Source organism: Hyla sarda, chromosome 1 (assembly GCF_029499605.1).
Source record: "Hyla sarda isolate aHylSar1 chromosome 1, aHylSar1.hap1, whole genome shotgun sequence".
Classification (NCBI taxonomy): Eukaryota; Metazoa; Chordata; class Amphibia; order Anura; family Hylidae; genus Hyla; species Hyla sarda.
In genome coordinates this window covers 437,197,738-437,216,073 of record NC_079189.1, presented here as the reverse complement: position 1 = coordinate 437,216,073, position 18,336 = coordinate 437,197,738, and the positions used below count along the sequence as shown (strand labels likewise).

Sequence of the window (18,336 nt, the reverse complement as noted above, 5' to 3'; positions counted from 1 at the left end):
TTGTAATAATCAGCATTAGTGTGGCAGGATTAGCTGTCTGATATGAATTTACTCCTCGTGTGATCTGCTTACCTCTCCAGCGTAACGGTTACGCAGGTTCAGCGATGCCATGAAATTGGAATAATCCTTTTTGACACAGGCTGGGCGTTCAGTTAGCTGCGTTTGCTGTTGAAAATGCAGTAAACATTTTAATGTTAATACTGGAAGATTGGTAAATGCTCCACATTACACCAGTTTATAGAAAAAAATTAGATGCAGATAGTAAAAGTGAGTAAGAGAGAGAAATGTCGGAGGCAGCTATTTATTCTTAAAAATAAATGTAAAAAATAAAATAAAATGTGAAATTCTAAATAAGACACCAGGTATATGGGTAATATTGGCACTAAATGTAACCATACCAGACAAAATAATCCAGATATGCCAGGTAAAGGTAAAGTTACTGAATATAATAGGACTACTGGGTGCAGTGTCATGTGAAAAAAGATACACCGCGATAGTTGGAAGAAGGTGATACAATACAATGCTGCAATGTGGCGCTCACTTACATATCACAGGTCAGTGTATACAGGTTCACCTATGAACACCAGCTTACAATTTATACAGCTATAAACCCTACATAAAAAGGTACATATCAATTTAAAGTTGGGAAATCATTGTCACAGGTAAACATATGTTTTAGCTTCAAAACGGAGTTAGAAAATATTTCCAGTCTCGATGGCCCATTGGCTGTTTAGGTTTTTGGTCTTCACAAAGATGTCTTTGTAAGAATTGTGTATAGAAGGCACAAATAGCTGCAGCCCCCGACAATCTGCTCTCTGGCTATCCCTGAAACAAGACAGCAATGTTAATAGAAGAACACCCAGCAGATTCCCCATGGAAAGTGTCACCATGCACCGGTCAGATTGCAGTAAAAGTAGAATGTTGTTCACCATTCATTGTAAAAACTGTGGATTAATGCTCCAACAGAGGAAAAATGACAAGAAAGGAGAGCTGCCTCGGCTTAAGAAACAAGCACAGACTCGTGGCAAATGGTGAGTGTTAGAACAAACCTGGAGATAGGAAGCTGGAGACTGGAGGGGAGGGCAACAACAAACAATGCATGGCAGGGGCAACAGGAACACATGGATAATGAGATCACATCATCAGTGCAGGAGAGGGAGAAAAGGCAATGGTGTTACATTGTGAAGTGACACATTGGTGAAATAAAATGAACAACAAATACACAAATAAGTAGGCATGCTAACACATAAGGAAGCACTCCGCAGTTGATGAACATCAGAGTGGACAGCTACAACTGGGAATATATGACTGGATGATACTTTAGTTTTACTCTTTGCTTTTAAACACAACTCCTCCTAAAGTATGTAATGGGTACAGAAAGAAACTTCTGTTCAGTGGCTGCAGCAATACTATATTTTGCGGTCTAGCAATGACGACTCTAGCGTTGTGCTGAAAATTAATGTGCTGCTCACTGAAAAAAAATTCCTTAATACTCCATACACAGGACAAGAAAAAGTAGCTGATGAATCTCAGGCATAGGGACAGCCCTTACTCATAGCTTAACCCCTTAAGGACCGGAGGTTTTTCTGTTTTTGCATTTTCGTTTTTTGCTCCTTGCCTTTAAAAAATCATAACTCTTTCAAATTTACACCTAAAAATCCATATGATGGCTTATTTTTTGCGCCACCAATTCTACTTTGTAATGACGTCAATCATTTTGCCCAAAAATCTATGGTGAAGCGGGAAAAAAAATCATTGTGCGACAAAATTGAAAAAAAAACGCTGTTTTGTAACTTTTGGGGGCTTCCGTTTCTACGTAGTACATTTTTCGGTAAAAATGACACCTGATATGTATTCTGTAGGTCCATACGATTAAAATGATACCCTACTTATATAGGTTTGATTTTGTCGGACTTCTGGAAAAAATCATAACTACATGCAGGAAAATTAATACGTTTAAAATTGTCATCTTCTGACCCCTATAACTTTTTTATTTTTCCGTGTATGGGGCGGTATGAGCACTCATTTTTTGCGCCGTGATCTGAAGTTTTTAAGGGTACCATTTTTGCATTGATAGGACTTATTGATCACTTTTTATTCATTTTTAAATGATATAGAAAGTGACCAAAAATGCACTATTTTGGACTTTGGAATTTTTTTGCGCGCACGCCATTGACCGAGCGGTTTAATTAATGATATATTTTTATAATTCGGACATTTCCGCACGCGGTGATACCACATATGTTTATTTTTATTTTTATTTACACTGTGTTTTTTTTTTTATTGGAAAAGGGGGGTGATTCAAACTTTTAATAGGGGAGGAGTTAAATGATCTTTATTCACTTTTTTTTTCACTTTCTTTTTGCAGTGTTATAGGTCCCATAGGGACCTATAACACTGCACACACTGATCTTCTATGTTGATCACTGGTTTCTCATAAGAAACCAGTGATCAACGATTCTGCCGCATGACTGCTCAGGCCTGGATCTCAGGCACTGAGCAGTCATTCGGCGATCGGACAGCGAGGAGGCAGGAAGGGGCCCTCCCGCTGTCCTGTCAGCTGTTCGGGATGCCGCGATTAGCCGCGGCTATCCCGAACAGCCCGACTGAGCTAGCCGGGAACTTTCACTTTCACTTTTAGCCGCGCGGCTCAGCTTTGAGCGCGCGGCTAAAGGGTTAATAGCGCGCGGCGCCGCGATCGGCGCTGCGCGCTATTAGAGGCGGGTCCCGGCTTCACTATGACGCCGGGCCCGCCATGATATGACGCGGGGTTACTGTGTAACCCCGCGTTATATCAGAAGAGCAGGACCAAGGACGTACCGGTACGTCCTTGGTCCTTAAGGGGTTAAAGGGGTACTCCGGTGGAATTTTTTCATTTTTTTTTTTAAATCAACTGATGCAAGAAAGTTAAACAGATTTGTAAATTACTTCTATTTAAAAATCTAAATCCTTTCAGTACTTATTAGATGTTGTATGCTACAGAGGAAGTTCTTTTCTTTTTGAATTTCCTTTCTTTCTGACCACAGTGCTCTCTGCTGCCACCTCTGTCCATGTCAGGAACTGTCCAGAGCAGGATAGGTTTACTATGGGGATTTTCTCCTGCTCTGGACAGTTCCCAACATGGACAGAGGTGTCAGCAGAGAGCACTGTGGTCCGACAAAAAAGAACCATACAACTTCCTCTGGAGCATACAGCAGCTGTAGCAGCAGGATTAGGATTTTAAAATAGAAATAATTTACAAATCTGTTCAACTTTCTGGCACCAGTTGATTAAAAAATTTTTTTCCAGTGGAGTACCCCTTTAAGGAACTTTTGCTATGAATAAGAATGTTAAACAATGTTCCCTACATAAAAGAAGGAGGGGTGTAAATGATTGAGTACTCTAGAACTGAAAGGCACTGGCTACTTTTTCTTGCATTGTGTATTATCAGTATATAAATTGACATTTACCCTCCCACTGGAATGCAGGCTACAGTTACCAGGTACAGACTAAACTCTAAAATGGGATCAGTTGCTCTCAACACAAAAAAATTGACATGTCTGATTAATCAAAACTATGACACAAAGATGTTTTGTTTTAAATGACAGTACATGAAGTACAATTTAAGTGGGCACTCTCAGATTCAAAAACTTTTTACAGTGGGTAAAAAAAAAAAGGTAGTCAGCCAACAATTGTGCAAGTTCTCCCACTTAAAAAGATGCGAGAGGCCTGTAATTTTATCATAGGTAGACAGTGCCCTGCAAAAGTATTAACTAGGAATCGACCGATTATCGGTTTGGCCGAAATTATCGGCCGATATTCACGTTATCGACCCTAAAAAAAAATCGATATCGGTCGATCCCTAGTATTAAACCGCTCCCCCCCCCCCCCTTTGCCTTTTTTGTATTTTGGTGCCTCACAACCTGGAATTGGCATTGAATTTTTAGAGGATTATGATCATTTAATTTACAGAACATACCCACAACTTTGAAGATGTTTTTATTTTATTTATTGTGAAGCAAACGACAAATAGGACAAAATAGGAGAAAAAGTCAATGGCCCTTATTTACTAAGAGTGTTGTGTAGGTTTCTTTGTGGGTTTTAATTCCCTACAGTTTATTTTCCATGGTATTTACTAAGGTTTCCATACATTTTCCACTTTCCCTACACTTCGCTTTTTTTTTTTTTCCACATGCTCTGACCTGTAGGGTTTTCCTCAGCTCAAATCCACCACATTTTATGTGGAAACCTAAGTAAATATGTTGTGTTTTTGTGAAAATGTTGGGAACACGCCCCTTTTCGGAGACCACGCGCCTTTTTTCGGGTTTTCTTAGCAAAATGGAGAGTTAATCAGGGTTTTTTAAATTCTGGAGCATATTCTGGCGCAAAATCTGGCGCAGACAGAATTTCTGGCGCAATGCGACTGAATCTGGCACACAACCCAACAAAACACGTCAGGTTTGCAATAGTAAATGAGGGCCAATGTGCATAACTATTCACCCCCTAAAGTCAATACTTCGTAGAGCCACTTTTTGCGCCAATCACAGCTCCAAGTTACTTTGTATAAGTCTCTATTAGCTTGCCATATCTTACCACCACTGCGATTTTTGCCCATTTCTCCTAGCAAAACTGATCCAGCTCCTTCAAGTTGGATGGTTTGCGCTTGTGTACAGCAATCTTTTAAGTCTGACCACAGATTTTCGATTGGACTGAGATCTGGACTTTGACTAGGCCATTCCAACACATTTACATGTTTCCCCTTGAACCACTTAAGTGTTGCTTTAGCAGTGTGTTTGGGGTCATTGTCCTGCTGGAAGGTGAACCTCCGTCCTAGCCTCAAATCATGCACAGAGTGGTACAGGTTTTGCTCAAGAGTATCCCTGTATTTAGCACCATCCATCTTTCCCTCAACTCTGACCAGTTTAACCGTCCTGGCTGCTGAAAAACATGTGTGTTCTTTGGGTGATGTGATGTGTTGGGTTTGCACCAGACATAGCGTTTTCTTTTGATGGCTAAAAAGTAAAATTTTAGTCTCATCAGAACAGAGCTCCTTCTTCCATACATTTTGGGAGTCTCCCACATTCCTTTTTGCAAACTCACAATGTATATTTTTGTTTTTAGCTGAAAGTAATGGCTTTTTTTCTGGCCACTCTGCCATAAAGCCCAACTCTATGGAGCATACGGCTTATTGTCTTCCTATGTACAGATACTCCAGTCTCTGCTGTGGAACTCTGCCGCTCCTCCAGAGTTACCTTAGGTCTCTGTGCAGCCTCTCTGATTAATGCCCTCCTTGCCCAGTCTGTGAAGTTTGGTGGGTGGCCGTTTCTTGGCAGATTTGCTGTTGTGAGATGTTCTTTCCATTTAGAAATGATTGATTTGATGGTGCTCCTGGGGATCATCAAAGATTTGGATATTTTTTTTTTATAACCTAACCCTGACTTTTACTTCTCAACAACATTGTCCCTTACGTGTTTGGAGAGTTCCTTGGCCTTCATGGCCTCTTGCTTACTGATGCCTCTTGCTTACGTGTTGCAGCCTCTGGGGCCTTTCAAAAAAAGGTGTGTATATGTAATGATAGATCATGTGGCACAGTGCACACAGGTTGACATCATTTCAAAAATTATGTGACTTCTGAAAGGAATTGGTTGCACCAGAACATTTTATGGTCTTCCTAGCATAGGGGGTGAATACAAACGCACATGCCAATTTTCTGTTTTCCATTTCTAAACAATAGTTTTATTTATATATTTTTCTCATTTCACTTCACCAACTTTAGACTATTGTGTTCTGATCCATCACATAAAATTCAGAATAACAAAACATTGAACTTAAAGGGGTTCTCCGGTGCTTAGACATCTTATCCCCTATCCAAAGGATAGGGGATAAGATGCCTGATCGTGGGAGTCCCGCCGCTGGGGACCCCCGGGATCATGCACGCGGCACCCCGTTTGTAATCAGTCCCCGGAGCGTGTTCGCTCCGGGACTGTTTACAGGCAACTACGGGGTGGGCAGCATGTGACGTCACGCCTCCGCCCCCGTGTGACGTCACGCTCCGCCCCTCAATGCATGTCTATGGGAGGGGGCGTGACAGCTATCACGCCCCCTCCCGTAGGCTTGCATTGAGGGGCAGAGCGTGACATCACACGGAGCCGGGGGCGTGACTTCACACGCCGCCCGCCCTGTAGTCGCCGGTAATCAGTCCCGGAGCGAACACGCTCCGGGGACTGATTACAAATGGGGTGCCGCGTGCATGATCCCGGGGGTCCCCAGCGGCGGGACTCCCGCGATCAGGCATCTTATCCCCTATCCTTTGGATAGGGGATAAGATGTCTAAGCACCAGAGTACCCCTTTAAGGCTGTAACGTACCAAAATACGAAAAAAGTGAAAGGGGATTAATATTTTTGCAAGGCACTATACCTTAACTATGAGAGACATAATGAGAGAAAAAAAATCCATTTCATCATATTGTCTGATTTTTAAAGAATTTATTTGCAAATTATGGTGGAAAATAAATATTTGGTCACCTACAAACAAGCAACATTTCTGGCTCTCACAGACCTGTAACTTCTTCTTTAAGAGTCCATCTGTCCTTCACTCGTTACCTGTATTAATGGCACCCGATTGAACTTGTTATCAGTATAAAAGACACCTGTCCACAGCCTCAAACAGTCACACTCCAAACTCCACTATGGCCAAGACCAAGGAGCTGTCGAAGGACACCAGAAACAAAATTGTAGACCTGCAAGAGGCTGGGAAGACTGAATCTACAATAGGCAAGCAGCTTGGTGGGAAGAAATCAACTGTGAGAGCAATTATTAGAAAATGGAAGATATACAAGACCAATAATAATCTCCCTCGATCTGGGGCTCCACCACTCACTCCGTGGTGTCAAAATGATTACAAGAACGGTAAGCAAAAATCCCAGAACAACATGGGGGGACCTAGTGAATGACCTGCAGAGAGCTAGGACCAAAGTAAAACACTAGGCTGCCAGGGACTTAAATCATATAGTGCCAAACGTGTCCCCCTGCTTAAGTCAGTATATGTCCGGGCCCGTCTGAAGTTTGCTAGAGAGCATTTGGATGATCCAGAAGAGGATTGGGAGAACGTCATATGGTTTTTGTTAAAAACTCAACTCGTTGTGTTTGGAGGAGAAAGAATGCTGAGTTGCATCCAAAGAACACCATACCTACTGTGAAGCAACATGTGGTGGGGTGGAAACAACATGTTTTGGGGCTATTTTTTCTGCTAAGGGACCAGGACAACTGATCCGTCTAAAGGAAAGAATGAATGGGGCCATGTAACGTGAGATTTTGAGTGAAAACCTCCATCCCTCATCAAAGGCATTGAATATGAAACTTGGCTGGGTCTTTCAGCTTGACAATGATCCCAAACACACCACCCGGGCAATGAAGGAACGGCTTCATAAGAAGCATTTCAAGGTCCTGGAGTGGCCTCCAGATCTCAACCCCATAGAAAACCCAGCTGCCCAGCGACAGCCCCAAAACATCACTGCTCTAGAGGAGATCTGCAAAGAAGAATGGGCCAAAATACCAGCAACAGTGAGTGAAAACCTTGTTAAGAATTACAGAAAACGTGTGACCTCATTGACAACAAAGGGTACATAAAGTATTAACTTTTGTTATTGACCAAATACATATTTTCCACCATACTTTGCAAATAAATTATTTAAACATCAGACAATGTGATTTTATGGATTTTTTTTCCCTCATATCTCTCATAGTTGAGGTATACATATGATGAAAATTGCAGGCCTCTCATCTTTTTAAGCGGGAGAACTTGCACAATTGGTGGCTGACAATACTTTTTTTTCCCCACTGTATATGGTGTACATCTTGGCAAAACCTTAACCTTTTTAATATACTTCATGAGAAAATGTTATTTACTTTTAATATAAATCATGGCTTTGTCTAAGCTGAAGCACAGGCATGAACAAAGTACAGTAAGTGAAGGTGGGCTAGTACTCCTCTGTGCTCTCTCCTGTCTGATAGTACTCCTCTGTGCTCTCTCCTGTCCGATAGGTCTCCTCTGTGCTCTCTCCTGTCTGATAGCACTCCTCTGTGCTCTCTCCTGTCTGATAGGTCTCCTCTGTGCTCTCTCCTGTCAGATAGGTCTCCTCTGTGCTCTCTCCTGTCCGATAGGTCTCCTCTGTGCTCTCTCCTGTCTGATAGGTCTCCTCTGTGCTCTCTCCTGTCAGATAGGTCTCCTCTGTGCTCTCTCCTGTCAGATAGGTCTCCTCTGTGCTCTCTCCTGTCTGATAGTACTCCTCTGTGCTCTCTCCTGTCCTATCAGACAGAGGAGTCCTAGCCCACCCTCACTTACTGGACTTTGTCCATGCCTGTGCTTCAGCTTGGACAAAGCTATGATTTTATAAGCAATGATTTCTATAAAAAGTAAATAAAATTTTCTTATGAAGTATATTACAAAGGTTAATGTTTTGCCAAGATGTACAACATAGTGCTGGGCGTTATACCGGTTCATACCGAATACAGATTTTTTTTTTCCCTGCACAATATGAATTTTGCCCATATCGCAATACCGGTTGGGCCCTTCCGCCCCTCGAATGAGTCAATTATCCGCTGCAGCGTGCTGTCCCCACATCGGGAAACTAATCATATGTGACCAGCGAGCGCTGTTCTGCTTTTCTTCCACCCCCAATGAATTATCAGCAGCGCTGTCCCCACATCATGTCACCCGCAAGCGCTCCTCTGCTCATCCTCCTATGAGTTGCGGTCCGCCGGCACTAGAAATCTGTACTGTGCTACAAATAACGTAGTCCGGACTGAAAAAAAATAAACAAAATAAACTTTAACTCACCTTGCGACATTCCACGTTACCGGCCTCACGGTCCCTCCGCTGCGGTCCTGGGGATGGGAACGTGACAGAGCCATCAGCCTATCACAGGCCGCAGCGATGTCCCGCCTCAGACGCTGATAGGCTGAGCTCACTGTCACGTAAGGAGCAGCTTCATTGCGCTCATCCTATCACCGAACCCAGCGATGACTTTCCCGTCCCAAGGAAACTGCAAGAGGACCGCAGCGCGGGACAGTGAAGACGGTACCAGAGCAACGGGGGAACGTAGGCAGGTTCATTAAAGTTTATTTTATTTTTGCAGCCCGGGAAACGTTATTATTTGTAGTACAGTACAGATTTCTAGCGCCGGCGGCCCGCAACTCATAGGAGGATGAGCAGAGAAGCGCTTGTGGGTGACATGATGTGGGGAAAGCGAAGCTGATAATTCATTGGGGGGGGGGGGGGGTTGTAAGAGAAGCGGCGCCATGGGGTGGGGGTGGGGGGAATACCGTTAAATACCGTGGAACCTCCATCACTTACAAAAATACCATTATACATGTTTTTGCTCATACCGCCCAGCTTTAGTACAACATATAAAATGTTTTTGTGTCTGACAGTGCCCATTTAAAGCTTTCACAACAGAATATACATGAAAGCTTCACAGATTATACATGAAAAATGAATAAAAATAAAGATTAATGATTAGTTTATAATCGCCACAGGAGTCCAGTCAAAAGTTATTTAACATCACACAGTTGTAAAAGGTATAATGTTCCATTATACAATTACTTCAAAAATTGCCAGCATTTTCAGATTATCGAAAATCGTGAATTTTGTATGAAAATGGCACCATAGAGTGTCACTATGTGTTTTGGAATCTGCCCTTCATCCAATGATAAGCAATGACAGGGGGTTCTCATAGAGTTAGTTCAATGTGAAGTCTATGAACATAGTGCATAGTAGTATTTCTCAGGCTCAGATTAACAATGGAGAAGTCAACCAATCATTCACAAGTAGGTGGGGAAGCATTGTAGCAGAAATTTACATACAGGGTATACAATTTTCAAGACAAGGGATTACAAAAATGTTAAGATACTTATATTGAAAATAAGAAGTTAAACAGGTTATATTCTATGGAGATTGCAGATATGACATGGCAAAAGTAAACATGAAATAACCTGCCACCAAAACATACAAGGACATACAACCTTGTGGACACTGCATGGATTCCATATGGGACATAAATTGGTTCATTGGTTGATACACTGCTCAAAAAAAAATAAAGGAAACACTTAAACAATACAATGTAACTCCAAGTCAATCACACTTCTGTGAAATCACACTGTCCACTCAGGAAGCAACACTTATTGACAATCAATTTCACATGCTGTTGTGAAAATGGAACAGACAACAGGTGGAAATTATAGGCAATTAGCAAGACACCCCCAATAAAGGAATGGTCCATTAGGGTTGTGCTTACAGCCCAACACCGTGCTGGCATTTTCCAGAGAACACCAAGATTGGCAAAGTCGCCACTGGCCCCCTGTGCTCTTCACAGATGAAAGCAGGTTCACACTGAGCACATGTGACAGACATGAAAGAGTCTGGAGACGCCGTGGAGAACGTTCTGCTGCCTGCAACATCCTCCAGTATGACTGGTTTGGCGGTGGGTCAGTAATGGTGTGGGGTGGCATTTGGGGGGGGGGGGGTGCACAGCCCTCCATGTGCTTGCCAGAGGTAGCCTGACTGCCATTAGGTACCGAGATGAGATCCTCAGACTCCTTGTGAGACCATATGCTGTTGCGGTTGGCCCTGGATTCCTCCTAATGCAAGACAATGCTAGACCTCATGTGGCTGGAGTGTGTCAGCAGTTCCTGCAAGAGGAAGGCAATGATGCTATGGACTGGCCCGCCTGTTCCCCAGACCTGAATCCGATTGAGCACATGTGGGACATCATGTCTTGCTCCATCCACCAACGCCACGTTGCACCACAGACTGTGCAGGAGTTGGCAGATGCTTTAGTCCAGGTCTGGGAGGACATCCCTTAGGAGACCATCCGCCACCTCATCAGGAACATACCAAGGCGTTGAAGAGAGGTCATATGGGCACGTGGAGGCCACACACACTACTGAGCCTAATTTTGATTTGTTTTAAAGGACATTACATCAACGTTGGATCAGCCTGTAATGTGGTTTTCCACTTTGATTTTGAGTGTGACTCCATATCCAGACCTCCATGGGTTAATGAATTTGATTTCCATTGATGATTTTTGTGTGATTTTGTTGTCAGCACATTCAACTATGTAAAGAGGAAAGTATTTCATATGATTAGTTCATTCATTCAGATCTAGGATGTGTTATCTTAGTGTTCCCTTTATTTTTTTTGAGCAGTGTATATAACTTGCTTAGGAGAGAAAAGCTCTGTATAGCATTCAACAGAGCAGGCAGACAGAAAAATTATTTGTATGAGAGGTGGCAGGAGGTACTTTAAGGATCCCAGAATTTCTACTGGTGCCCAATACAAAAAAAAAAAAAATATGTAGTCATACTACAGCTGTGTGTACAATGCTAATACCTGTAACACTTGGCCCAAACCACATGGCAGACGACTACACCAACATGACAATTTTCAGCTCTATATCAACTATATCAGTATGTTTATAGTATTATGTAGTAGTTTTCAATAGGGTTATGTAACAGTGGAAATGTAACATGCTATGTAACACGTTGCAGTACATACAACAGATACAAAGGTAACGCCACTTAAAATTTAACTATAAAAAGGTAAAAAAAATAAAAATATCTGTCATACCATCACCTTGGGAGATTTTGATTATATATTTTACATTGAAAACGCATACAAAACAACTTGCTTCTATCAATCTTATGTCTAGCCAGTTAACACATTAATTAGGCCTCTTAAAACCAGCCATGTAGTCACTTACTCCTAAAGTTGTGTTATGTCTGTTGTAGCCTGCAAAATGTAATATGCTTTCAGTAGCCATGGCGAGGCCAGTATGCTGAGAGAGGCCAGATACCCAGTTTTGGTGCTTGTTCAGATATTCCTATACAAGAAACCAATTTAAAAAAACATGTTAAAACTGAATTCCCCCAATACCACAAACAAAAAGCGCACAAATTACATAAAAAAATTTAAGGTTGAATATTAAAGGGGTACTCCCTTGGTACCAGAAAGTTAAACAGATTTGTAAATTACTTCTATTAAAAAAATCTTAATCCTTCCAGTATTTTTAAGGGGCTGTATACCACAGAGGAAATGCTTTTCTTTTTGGATTTCTTTTCTGTCACGACCACAGTGCTCTCTGCTGACCTCTGCTGTCCATTTTTTTGAACTGTCCAGAGCAGCATATGTTTGCTATGGGGATTTTCTCCTGCTCTGGACAGCTCCTAAAATGGACAGCAGAGGTCAGCAGAGAGCACTGTGGTCATGACAGAAGAGAAATCCAAAAAAGATAAGCATTTCATCTGTAGTATACAGCACCTAAAGAGTACTGGAAGGATTAAGATTTTTTTAATAGAAGTAATGTACAAACCTGTTTAACTTTCTGGCACCAGTTGATTAAAAAAAATAAATAAATCCACGGGAGTACCCCTTTAAACTAAAGTGGATCGGTTCTGGAGTCAAAGGAGGGTTGGACTCCCCCTAACCCTTCAGTTTATCATACAAGTTCAAAATGCATATGTACTCAGGCAGGGGTTGATATAAAAAATACAAAAACAAAACAAAACCACACACTTTCCTTCCTTGTTCGCTCACTACCACTGCGGTAACATGAAGCTTTAGTCCTTATTGTATGACGCTTCTGAATATGGCAATGTGACACGCCCACTCAGACAATCAGCGTCCGCATCGATGTCCTGCCTCAGATGCTGACTGGTGAGCGTGTGTCCTCACACCTTCAAACGCAGAAGTGCCACCCCCAGGAACCGGAGCTCCATGATACCAGCAACTGACCCGGTACATAACGATTTTCAGTCCGGTCACAAAACCGGATCCGGTCGGCTCATTCAAATGATTCAAGAGCGCCTGGTTTTCACATCCCCCAGCCGGATCAGGTGACCGTATTAATTAATCGTGGTGTGAATGCACCCTAACACGAGTAGTGGATTTCTTTCTTTCTGATCCATGTTTACAACAAATCCCAATTTATCAAATGCAAAATATAAAAACAAAATAAAAGAATACCAAAATTGTTCACCTATGTCACCCTTGATAAAGTCCCCCCAGTACGTGATGAAACAAACTAATAATGAAGGAGTTAATCACAATTTCAAGATCCTTGTTTATACCTGTAAATGGGATTTAGTCACAGATGGGGCCCATTTCATGGCTTCTTGTAGGATCATCCCACATCGAGCAGCAAAGTCCTTTACAATGCTCTGCAAAGCAGTTATTATACTCAATGTAAGGTTTTGTGTTCGTTGACAAAATACTAAATTATTAAACATCACATCCCAACTATTTACAAAATGCAGATGTCAAAGAGAACTGAAGAAAGGATCAGTATCATTAGCACTAAGAAAAAGAGTGATCTTACCTCTCTGGCCTCATAGGTGTCAGGTACAGTGATCCTGTATGGAGCATCTGGAATGTCGTAATATGGTTGGTCCTTGTGAATGTCCTGAAATATGTTTGTCCTCATCAGTATAATAATACAAGACTACTGATGCACAAGGTGATGCTTCCCCTTTCCAATATGGTCATTTTATATAGGTGTTTGTAAAGGGGCAAGGCTATATTTAATAGTTTTTTTTTTCTTCACTTTTGTGTTGCTTTTTTCACTTTTATTTAAGATGTTTATACTTAAAATACACAAAAATGTTTAGTTTTTATGCAGATTCCTCTGTAACTGGGGCTGTCCCAGTTGCAGTGGAATTACAGCCCCCTGACATTCATTTAGAGTCAGCTGAGTCCCAGCAGCTCTGATAATCATCATTGCCTGGTCAGGAAGATACATAGCTCCCAGATAACCTTGTATACACAGCAGTTTCTTAGTGCTGTGTGTATGGCAATCGGGAAGGTAGGGACTGTAATACACCGTCCCTACTACGTCCCTGTAGACTTGCCCAAGACTACAGCATTCAATATACAGATTTTGCGGAAGTGTCATAGACCTTCATGGGACTTCCGTCAAGTCTGTATCCTGGCTGTCGTAGTTTTGTGCAAGTCTGGGGCTCAATGGTGGTGCGGAAATTTAAACACATATCCTGCTGTCCGAGCAAAACAAGACTTGTGTTTTAAAGTCTACAGGTGTTTGGCAATTAAAGGGGTCATCCAATGAAAAGGATCACATTTATTTAAATAATGCACCTACATTCACTACATCCACTTACATACTATGGCCCCACCTGGTGCTCAAATGTATAGCAATTTGCATGTCCATCTAATGATCTAAATGCTGGTGGAGAGGCCTGTTTAGTTACTCTCGCTATTCTCTGTATAATGAACACATGTTGATGTGATAAAATTATTTTAATGCTATAAACAATACAAATTACTGTATAACAGCTCTTTAACAACAATGCCATCCAGATTCAACAGGGGCTGCTTAGTTGTAAATACTTTACTGGGCATTGATTCTTCGGGAATTGATACACACCGCACTAAGTGAAAGAGACAAAGTCTGCAACATATCAAGCATGGTTTTCAATACTGTACCACTCCACAGTAAATGGGGGAACCTAAAAACAAAGCAAAGAGCATTCAGGACTACTGAAAAATATAGGGGGGGATTTATTAAAACCTGTGCAGAGGAAAAGTTTCCCAGTTGCCCATAGCAACCAATCAGATCGCTTCTTTCCTTTTGCAGAGGCCTTGTTAAAAATCAAAGAAGCAAGCTGATTGGTTGTTATGGGAAACTGGGCAACTTTTCCTCTGCACAGGTTTTGATAAATCTCCCCCATAGACTTTAAAGAAACACTAAACGTGGTCAGTACTTAAAGGGGTACTCTAGTGGAATTTTTCTTTTAAATCAACTGGTGCCAAAAAGTTACACATATTTGTAAATAACTTCTATTGAAAATGTTTAATCCCTCCAGTACTCATCAGATGCTGTACAGTTCTTTTCAGTCTGACCACAGTGCTCACTGCTGACACCTCTGTCTGTGTCAGAGCAGGAGAGGTATGCTATGAGGATTTGCTTCTGCTCTGGACAGTTCCTGACATGGATAGAGGTGTCAGCAGAGAGCATTGTGGTCAGGCAGAAAAGAACTATAAAACTTCCTCTGGAGCATACAGCAGCTGATAAGTACTGGAGTGATTAAGATTTTTTTTATAGAAGTTATTTACAAATCTGTTTAACTTTTTGACACCAGATGAATTAAAAAAATTAGTTTTACACCGGAGTACCCCTTTAAATCAAAGAAGAGTCATTACTCAGATACAATACAAGTAAAAGTAAAATAAAATATAATTAGGTATAAAGACCTATCAGGGTAAACCAATCTACCTTGTTACACATATCAGGCTATGATTTATCTTACTGCATGTAGAACTTGTGTACATTTAATACTCACTTGTCTACCAGGCCAGATAAATATTTGTCTGCAACCCTCCTGATGCGCTTGTGAATATGATTGAAGTTTACCAGCAAGAACTGAGCATGGCGCTCCAGCTCTTTCTCATTCTCTTTTGTTTTAGGCTGCAAAAAGAAAGAAAATATAAACAAACAATACTTCATACTGGTAACTAGAAACAAAATATGTGTGGCAGCATTATCATACATACATTTAGTTGGAATAGGCATAGCACAATAATAAAAGCTATCTAGAATCCAGTGTGGAATGGCACATAAAAAGGGGTTATCCATGTTTTTTTTTTTTTTTTTTTTTTTTTATTAGCTCTAAAACATACTAACACAATTGTTACTCACCTGTTTGATCCTGCGACCTCTGCAGGCACACACTTACAAACACACATACTTCTGGCATCACCGATCAGTGCTGGAAGCCATGGGGATCAGTGCCGGAGGCTGAATGAGGATCAGCGCAGGATCGAACAGGTAAGCAACTGTTGGTTTGTTGTTTTAATATGTTTTGGGGTTGTATACAATTTTTTTTTTTTTACAACCTGAATAACCCCTTTTTTATTCATTTATTTATTTATTTTTTACACACGTAAAGGGCTTTTTCTCAGTTCATGCCAAGTTTAACCCCTTAAGGACTCAGCCCATTTGGGCCCTAAGGACAATTTTATTTTTACATTTTTGTTTTTTTCCTCCTCGCCTTCAAAAAATCATAACTCTTTTATATTTTCATCCACAGACTAGTATGAGGGCTTGTTTTTTGCGCGACCAGTTGTCTCTTGTAATATCATCACTCACTTTACCATAAAATGTATGGCACAACCAAAAAAAATACTAATTGTTGGGAAAAAAATTAAAAAGAAAGCCGCAATTTTGCAAGGTTTTGTTTTCACGTTGTACAATTTACGGTAAAAATGACATGGGTTCTTTATTCTTTGGGTCAATACGATTAAAAGGATACCCATGATAACATACTTTTCTATTACTGTTGTGCTTAAAGAGTACCTGTCATCACCTAAACTTTCCCTGATTCCCCTCCCCATCTGTCCCTTACTCTAACTATGCCTATCCCTGTGTTTATTGAAATTTAAAACGCTGTGGAAATACTTTTTTTTTTATCCCTCTTCATTAGCTCAGGAGCACTGTCTTTCTGAGGGGTGGAAGGAGGCGGATCCCGGCAGGCATGATGTCACATAAAGCCTGGCCGGGACTCTGCTTCTGCCAGTCTTCCTGTATGCTGCTCTCCCTCTGCAGCAGTGTTTCCCAACCAGGGTACCTCTAGCTGTTGCAAAATTACAACTCCCAGCATGCCCAGACAGCCAACAGCTGTCCTAAAAGCTGTACACTTACTATGAAAAGCATAGGAAGCTGCCTGCAGACCAGGCATAGAAGAGAGACCCCTAGTGGCCAAAAGTATAAAATGAAAAAACTGGTATAAATATTAATATTTTTAATGAAGATATATTACAATATGTCTTCATTAATGATTATGAACAACATTAAAAGTTTTTGTTGATGACAGGCACTCTTTAAAAAAAAAGAATAAAAAAAATAAATAAAATCGCAAACTGTTTAACCAAAATTAGTACGTTTAAAATCCCCCTATTTTGAAGACCTATAACTTTTTCATTTTTCCATATAAGCGGCGGTGTGAGGGCTACTATGATCTGTATTTTTTATTGATATCATATTTGCTTATATAAAACTTTTAATACATTTTTATAAATTTTTTGGGGAATAAAGTGTTATAAAAAAAGCAGCTATTTTAACATTAACATTTAATTTTAATAGTTCGGATATTTACGTACGTGGTGATACCAAATTTGTATATAAATTTTTATTTTTACACTTTTTGGGGGTGAAATAGGGAAAATGGGACAATTAAGTTTTTATTGGGGGAGTTTTTTTTTTTACTTTTATGTTTACACTTTAATAGTCCCCACAGGGGACTATTTATAGCAATCATTCGATTGCTAATACTGTTCAGTGCTATGTTTAGGACATAGCACTGATCATTATTATCGGTCATCTTCTGCTCTGGTCTGCTCGATCGCAGACCAGAGCAGAAGACCCGTGAAAGGCAGCGGAGGCAGGTGATCCGATAATCCATTTTAGTGACCGTAATGCTGCAGATGCCGTGATCTGTATTGATCACTGCATCTGAGGGGTTAATGGCGGACATCCACTCGATCGCGGATGTCCGCCATTACCTGCGGGTCCCTGGCTGCTATCAACAGCCGGGACCTGCTGCACATGACCCAAGCATCGCTCCGATGCTTGTGGTTATGTATAGGACGTAAATGTACATCCTGGTGCATTAACCCCTACAGGACCCATGATGTAACGTTACGTCCCGACACCCTGGGTCTTAAGAACCAAGGACGTACAGTTAGGTCATGGGCAGTTCTGGTCCCCGCCGGGCGGGGATCGGACCGGGATGCCTGCTGAAATCATTCAGCAGGCATCCCGTGCAAATGCCCAGGGGGGTCATCAGACCCCCCCATGTCGGCGATCGCGGCAAATCGCAAGTGAATTCACACTTGCGATTTGCACGATTCCGGGTCATTCCGGGTCTATAGTGACCCGGTATGTAAGGGGGATTGCGGGTGTCTAAGACACCCAGGATCTCCCTGAAGCGATAGGAGTGCCACCCACCCCTCCTATCCCTGCTATTGGTGGTCTAGACGCGACCACCAATAGCAGATCGGGGGCGGGGGGGTTAACTTTAGTTTTCCCCGTCCTGCCCTCCCACAATAGGCGGGGCAGAACGGGGAAACGACGGGGACCGGCGCCGAAGATCCACTTACAGATCCGGGCGGGCGACGGAGGCTGCGAGCGACGGAGATCGGCAGGGCGGCGATGACGTGCGGCTGGATCCGACGGAAGCTGGTGAGTTGCCTAGCAACATCTGGAGGGTACAGTTTGAGACCATTATACAGTGGTCTCTAACGGTAGCCCTCCAGATGTAGCAAAACTACAACTCCTAGCATGCCCAAAC

The 18,336-nt window shown here is 41.7% G+C and overlaps 1 protein-coding gene across 1 annotated transcript in view; it reads right to left on the bottom strand.

The window, feature by feature from the left end:
• Window positions 1-18,336, bottom strand: part of PI4KA (phosphatidylinositol 4-kinase alpha) — a 145,449-nt gene that overhangs the window by 53,900 nt on the left and 73,213 nt on the right. Inside the window, exons 25-30 of the mRNA XM_056531869.1 lie at window positions 15,331-15,455; window positions 14,415-14,496; window positions 13,353-13,436; window positions 13,105-13,194; window positions 11,739-11,858; window positions 73-165 (exon numbers count right to left, since the gene is read on the bottom strand). Of these exons, the coding sequence (XP_056387844.1) occupies window positions 73-165; window positions 11,739-11,858; window positions 13,105-13,194; window positions 13,353-13,436; window positions 14,415-14,496; window positions 15,331-15,455 (594 nt within the window). The remainder of the gene's footprint in view (window positions 1-72; window positions 166-11,738; window positions 11,859-13,104; window positions 13,195-13,352; window positions 13,437-14,414; window positions 14,497-15,330; window positions 15,456-18,336) is intronic.